Genomic DNA, 6,300 nt, shown 5'->3' with positions numbered 1-6,300 from the left:
ACTGAATTTTATCCAAAAGCTTCCAACACTGCTATATTGACTTGGGAAAGTAGACAGTAAACAGCCACAGTCTATACTATTATATTTATGAACGACATATCCTACTCAGATTTCGTTCAAATACTCACAAGCCTATAAGCCAAGTTTACTATGTGTTAGTTCGACCAACAGTGTTTATTAATAATGTTTACATTTTGTATTTTGGAATACTTGTTCAGATGGGAAACAGTGTCAAAGTAGTAAATACCTAAGCCTATTTTCGGTAAGTTCGTACTTTTAGTAACGACACCAGGGGTTTCCGTCTTAAATGACGGATTTTCCTTTACCCTACTACTCAAAAACAACGTGTAGAAATCGTCAAACCAATCTATTTAATCGTGGGTGGTGAAATCGGATTCTAAACGGCGTGAAACACGTGACGTTGTACTGTCGCCTACTTTTCATTGGACCAAATACATGTCAGGGATGCTACGGAGCCAATCCAAAAAGAAGAGAGGAGCTAAATAAAACGTCGAACTCGACGGGTGGGAAAGTGCTTCAGTAATACCCTGGCACTGGTCTTTCGGTCACTGTATATTATTCTGTATATGAAATATTTATCTGAAATAGTAAGCGAATTGCTACCCCATTGCGATATTTATTAGGTTGCTACCGCATTAGGTGCTTAGTCTGTACTAATATAGCTATTTGAAACACATTGTAGGTGTACAGCAAGAGACAACAGCAATACACAATTTGTGTTAATTCTCAAGCACTTCATCGATGTTCGATCTGGGTCCACAGGACCACTGCTGGCGGGTATTTTTAAAAAATGTTGGTGGCCCATTCTCAATCCCAGCATTGTTTTACCACCTCAACACCCCCAACCATTTCACTACCAGTGCTGAGAATGGTTCAACCCTCAAGAGATATCCTGTCAGCAGTGATTTGGGATTCTGAAACTGGCAGGGTAGAATCTGGCGGAAGATTTTCACATGCCAATACATAAGCTCGTCAGTAAATTGTATATCTATAAAATGCACCTTTAAGAGGGTATGTTTACTGAAGGCTGTCATTAAAGCTAAGATTTGCATTGATTGGATTAACATTACAGACACAACCTTTTAAAGGATATTGATATGATTAATAAGATGCAGTTCAAAATTTTGCCCACATTTACCAGATTAGTCCTAATGTTTTAAAACCGTCCTAAAGCTAAAGGGCTTGAATTTTGCAGCTTGTGTTGGGGTCACAAGTTATGCTTTGTCGGTTATACAGCTGCGCAGGGCACATTGCCATTTGGGTGGAGTGTCCTGGGAGGAAACAGTTCAGATTCTGTTGAATGAGCCTCACACTTCATACGGTTCTCATACACAGACACACAGGAGGGGAGGGAACCAACCACTGTGGTGGAAAGAGCCAAAAATAATTCTGCAACCCGGTGTACTCACCGAACAGGTGTAGCAGTCTTAGTGTGGTTTTGAAATGTGTAGGCACTGGTTTTGATTCACATCTAATTAAGTTTAAAAATATTCCATTATTATCAAAAAGGAAGCGTTATGTAGGCGTACGGTGCATTTTGACGCGCTTAAAGAGTCTGTAGTCTACAACTTGTTATGGGAAAATGAAAATAAAAATTTAGCAACAATACTTGTTGTCTGCCAAAATTCCATTAATAAATAAAACATTCCTGGTGGAATCTAATTCTCGTTGTTTGTGGCTTTCCCCCTTTACTCTCCAATGTATTACTTTATTTCTAGTTTTTAAAAACATTTATCTATTTTCAGATCTATCTGTAAGATTAAGTTATGATTTCCGTATAATTGCGTATTTTTATTATATGTGTATTTATTTCTGATTATATCGTTATTGTCATATTTTATTGCATGTTTTTTTAGGACTGTATTATAATTAATTGTAATCTTTGCTCACCCGGCAGTCGACACGCCCACAATGTCTGACGTTGTAAAACTCTCAGCCAATAAGCAAGATCCAAGTAGAAAAATGGCGTCTCCCAGCCGCTGGAGGATTATTTCAGTGTTATTCCTTGCAGTGTTTATCATTTCGACTCATTGTTCGGACACCAAACCTAAAAAGAAAAAAGATATTCGGGATTACAATGACGCCGACATGGCCAGGCTACTCGAACAGTGGGAGGTATGCAGGGTCTGAAAAATGAAGGCGCTTTTGTGGTTAGCTCACCTAGCTAACGGCCGTGTAGCTATAACGTTAGTCTTTAAGCCCCGAAGTACTGTCAGCATTATGTTAGCCTCTCGATATAACATGCTCTCTATATGTATATAACAGCGATCCACACAAGCCGCACATCGTATGAGGAATGCGTTTGTGACTATAGATTAATAATATCGGGTATTTTTCGGAGTGACGCCAGTTTCAGCTGAGACCGTTAAACTGTGTATCTCGGAATGGCAACCTACAAGTCTCAACGACATGTAGCCTTTTGAATGAAAGTAGTTTTTATTCCTTAATTGTAGTGACACAGGACATCTCAGAGCAGTGAAAACTGTAAAAAATATATATATATAAAAAATGCTTTTTGGGTTTTATACGTAATAAGGCCTCTCGCCGTCTGTCCCAGTTAAAAGTCCTGGACTTTGCCATTCGTGTATAGGCCTGTGCTGCAGCAGGTCGTAAAGGAGAAAGTGCAGTGAATTTATTTTATGTTTACCGCGTGTCCACAGAAAGACGACGACATTGAAGAAGGCGATCTGCCGGAGCACAGAAGATCACCTCCACCTATCGATTTCTCTAAAGTGGACCCGTCCAAACCTGAGGAGCTCCTGAAAATGTCCAAAAAGGGGAAAACCGTCATGGTGTTTGCGACAGTATCTGGCAACCCATCTGAGAAGGAGACTGAGGAGGTCACAAGCCTGTGGCAAAGCAGTCTCTTCAACGCCAACTTTGATGTTCAGAGGTAACTTGTCACAAAAAATTCAGCTATTCAGAAGTAACTTGTAATCCAGCTTCCTGATCAATGTCCCGTAGGCTTTGTTGTTTCACAAATGCACAGTGGCTTGTGCGTGTGTGATGGAGTTCAGTGCTTCCATTACAGTAAATCTGCACCTTGATTAATTATTTTTCTCAACAAATGGGTTTAATTATTTTACATAGAAATTAACTATGAAGGGTCTTTGTTCATGAACCTTGTAGTCGTTAACTACCAGTTGTGGAACTGAGAACTCAAAGCAAACGTGCTAAACACTGTCAATGTTAGAGAGGAGGCATAAGAAAAGAGTGGCTGCTTTTCTTTTCTTTTTTTTCTTTTTTTTTTAAGCTGCTTATAGACAGTTTCCCTTTTGTTTCCTTCCCCAGACAGTAAAATAGTCCTTTGGGCATTTTCTGTTCTTCCTTTCACCTTGTGATGTTCTGTGAGGAAGGGAATAAAATTGCCTTTGTCTTTGCAGGTTTGTGGTGGGCTCCAACCGTGTCATCTTCATGCTACGCGATGGCGGCTACGCGTGGGAGATTAAGGACTTCCTGACTGGCCAGGAGCGATGCGAGGACGTGACCGTGGAGGGACAGGTGTTCCCTGGGAAGGCGGCCACGAAGGAAAGCAAGGGGAAAGGACAAAACGCCACCGGCAAGACAAAGGACAAGAAAGCTGCCAACCGGGCCGCCCAATACAAACAGGAACTCTGAAGCTGAAGCGTTTGCCCAGGAGCAGCACGTAGGGATATGTGGATGGTATGCTTAATCAGAGACTACACGTGGAGGTGCCCAGCCGGGGTGCTTAGGACAACATGGTTCTATACGCAGTGTGTCGCTCATACCAGGAGGCTGCTTCTGTGGCCGTTGTCTTTTGTTTCTGAGTGGTACTTTGTGATCCCCTACGTAGGCCTTCAGTCATGTCACTGTTATTTTTGTTTCTTCTTCTTCATTCGAGCAGTACTTAACCTTATTCTTCCACTACATTCACCCAAAGAAAAGGTATGTGGTATTTGTCATTAAAATAAAAGGTTTCATTTGGATAATTTTTACCCATGTTGCACCTAGGCACATAATACTGATCATTCTGTACAAATGCAGTGGCCTGTTCACAGAACCTTTTAGTATTTTTACGTGATGCTGCAAATACAAATCATTTAATTATTTTCAAAACATTGCCTCCTGAATCATCATAACATTTTGTAATTATTTACGGCTGCTTTTCAGCCTATAACTGTTCTTAAAACTGTACGATTACCTGTTTCAGCTGGTTTTTCTGCCAGCTTTACGGGTTTCAAATGGTTACAGGCAGGTCCAATCTGACTTCTCTAGGCATTATTTCATTATTTCAGTCTTTTATCCTTTCAAATAGGATGCTCTCTAGCTGCTCCCCTTGGCAATGAGTGAGCTGCACAGTGACATGAAGGTTCCTGGAAGGTTCCTGCTAAGGGACACTTACCTGCCAGCTACTAATTACATGGCTCAGTAAGTTCTCCACCTTTTGTAAGAGCATGTAGATTTCGGTAGAAGATGGCTTATGATGCTAACATTGGAGAGTGAGCCAAGGAGACTATTCATTTTGTGCTTGGTTGCACACTTTTGCAATTTGTTTCCAGTTGACTTTATTAGCCTGGAGATTAGTTTGCACAGTCGCTACGGTTCCGGTGGTCATTCGTTCTGTTACGACGCCTTGAATTTGGTACCGTTTCTCCGTGGAACTGAGCGAGACAAATTTAGTTGCAAGGTTCATGAGTGGAGGAAGGTCACGAATCCCACATTCTCACACCTGTGTGGTTGTCTGACTAGCAATAGGACTATAGACTTGTATGTGAAACAACCTCAACTTCTCCAAGAGGATTAGCTGATTCCACTGGAGAGGCGGTATGTGCCCCTGAACTGAACCGTGGCACGCCTCTGATGGGTTCACACGTGATATGGTCCGAGCGTGACTTTTCTGGGATTATCCGGGCAACTGTACTTACAGCTGTAGTACTATGAATGTTTGTGTAAAAGCACTCGAGACTGTGATGGCTTATGAATGCAGCGTACATTTATATATAAACACAGAGCAAAGGCTTTAAAGCTATCTTGGAACTGATGGTGCACGCTGGCATGTCTGAACCTGGTGTTCGGGAGGGAGAAGCATTATCTTACATTCAGCGGCGTGGATATGAACAGGCAGTCGTACTTTATCTGCACTGACGTGAGCATTTGCCGCCGTGGCGTCGGTCTGTGGTGGAAGATCCACTTTGACGTGTTTTTAAGATGCAGCCAGGCTCAGGGGAGCAGGAGAGATGAAATGCAGAGCCTTTCCTTAAATACCATTTGAAGTGCGAGGGCTGTTGGAGCTTAAGGATAGGGGCTCAAATGAGATGTAATCCAAACATTCGGAATGTGGTTGAAATCCACCTGGAGGCTATGGAAGGAACAAACAGAGTGTGAAAGATCCAAGAGAGACTTGTCACAACAACTGGAGGAACTCTCGTGAGCCTTAATGGATTCCTTTTTTTAGGGGCTACTAAAGGGATTGAAAAATCAACACCGATTTCTAGGAAAGATGCACAAGAGTGTCCATCTAATCCGCTACACCACACCAGCACAAACGTTGTCACACTGGCTGTCTTCATGCTCTTTTAGACAAGATGGATTTGTGTGTGTGTGTGTGTGTGTGTGTGTGTGTGTTCTGATTGAAGGAGCCACCCTGGTTTGGTGTTTCCTTCTTGTGAAGAGCAAAAGTATGTGTCTTGTCCTCACCCCCAACCTAAGAGACACACAGACAGACAGAGTAAAGCAGAACAAACATCCAAATATGTGCCTGTGTCTAAATCAAAGACGGAAACTTCAGAAAGACCAAAAAGACAAAGCAAATACATTTTCAATGCACTGCATACTTCAACGTCCTCCTCGTCAAAATACTCATGAAGAGAAGATGAAGGGAAGCAATCTTTAAACTGGCAGGAGTTTTACAGGCCCCTGGAGAGAAATGTCCAGACTGTGACTTTGCACCATTACAGGAAGGGCTCAGTTCCCAGTCAGTGTTGTTTTGAACGCCATTCTGCTACTTGTGTGATGGGAGTACAACATTCCACAGTGATTTCTAAACGGGCCATGGAGCCACACCCACGGTGCAGAAGCTCTGGCTTCTGCTCTCCAGCCACATCATTCAGTGTAGTGCACCCTGGGTTATTAGGTTTAAGGACAGCGACTTGCTAACATTCAATAGGAAAAAAATAAATGATAGTGACACATCATAATGGAAAAAGTCTTGCGTATTACTGATCCTTAACAAGAGCGGTTTAATGGTTTTGTCTAGGTCCATATACTTTTTAAAAATGTGGAGCATTTGGACATCAGAAATGTCAACACAAGAAAATA

At 42.0% G+C, this 6,300-nt stretch overlaps 1 protein-coding gene across 1 annotated transcript; it reads left to right on the top strand.

The window, feature by feature from the left end:
* Positions 1–1,956: 1,956 nt before the first annotated feature.
* Positions 1,957–4,098, top strand: mesd (mesoderm development LRP chaperone). The gene is made up of 3 exons (XM_027004541.2): positions 1,957–2,136; positions 2,682–2,914; positions 3,405–4,098. The coding sequence occupies exons 1-3, from the start codon at positions 1,984–1,986 to the stop codon at positions 3,637–3,639; spliced, it is 621 nt and encodes a 206-aa protein (XP_026860342.2). The 5' UTR covers positions 1,957–1,983; the 3' UTR covers positions 3,640–4,098.
* Positions 4,099–6,300: the final 2,202 nt, after the last annotated feature.

Source organism: Electrophorus electricus, chromosome 1 (genome assembly GCF_013358815.1).
Source record: "Electrophorus electricus isolate fEleEle1 chromosome 1, fEleEle1.pri, whole genome shotgun sequence".
NCBI classification, from domain to species: domain Eukaryota; kingdom Metazoa; phylum Chordata; class Actinopteri; order Gymnotiformes; family Gymnotidae; genus Electrophorus; species Electrophorus electricus.
The sequence above is the reverse complement of the archived record's forward strand: the minus strand, read 5'-3'. Positions and strand labels throughout refer to the sequence as shown.

Bases quoted from the DNA above. Each gene is read 5' to 3' on its own strand.
- mesd (XM_027004541.2), top strand. From the start codon at position 1,984: ATGGCGTCTCCCAGCCGCTGGAGGATTATTTCAGTGTTATTCCTTGCA. The intron at 2,137-2,681 runs GTATGCAGGGTC...GCGTGTCCACAG, and splicing joins GGCTACTCGAACAGTGGGAG to AAAGACGACGACATTGAAGA. The intron at 2,915-3,404 runs GTAACTTGTCAC...TTGTCTTTGCAG, and splicing joins GCCAACTTTGATGTTCAGAG to GTTTGTGGTGGGCTCCAACC.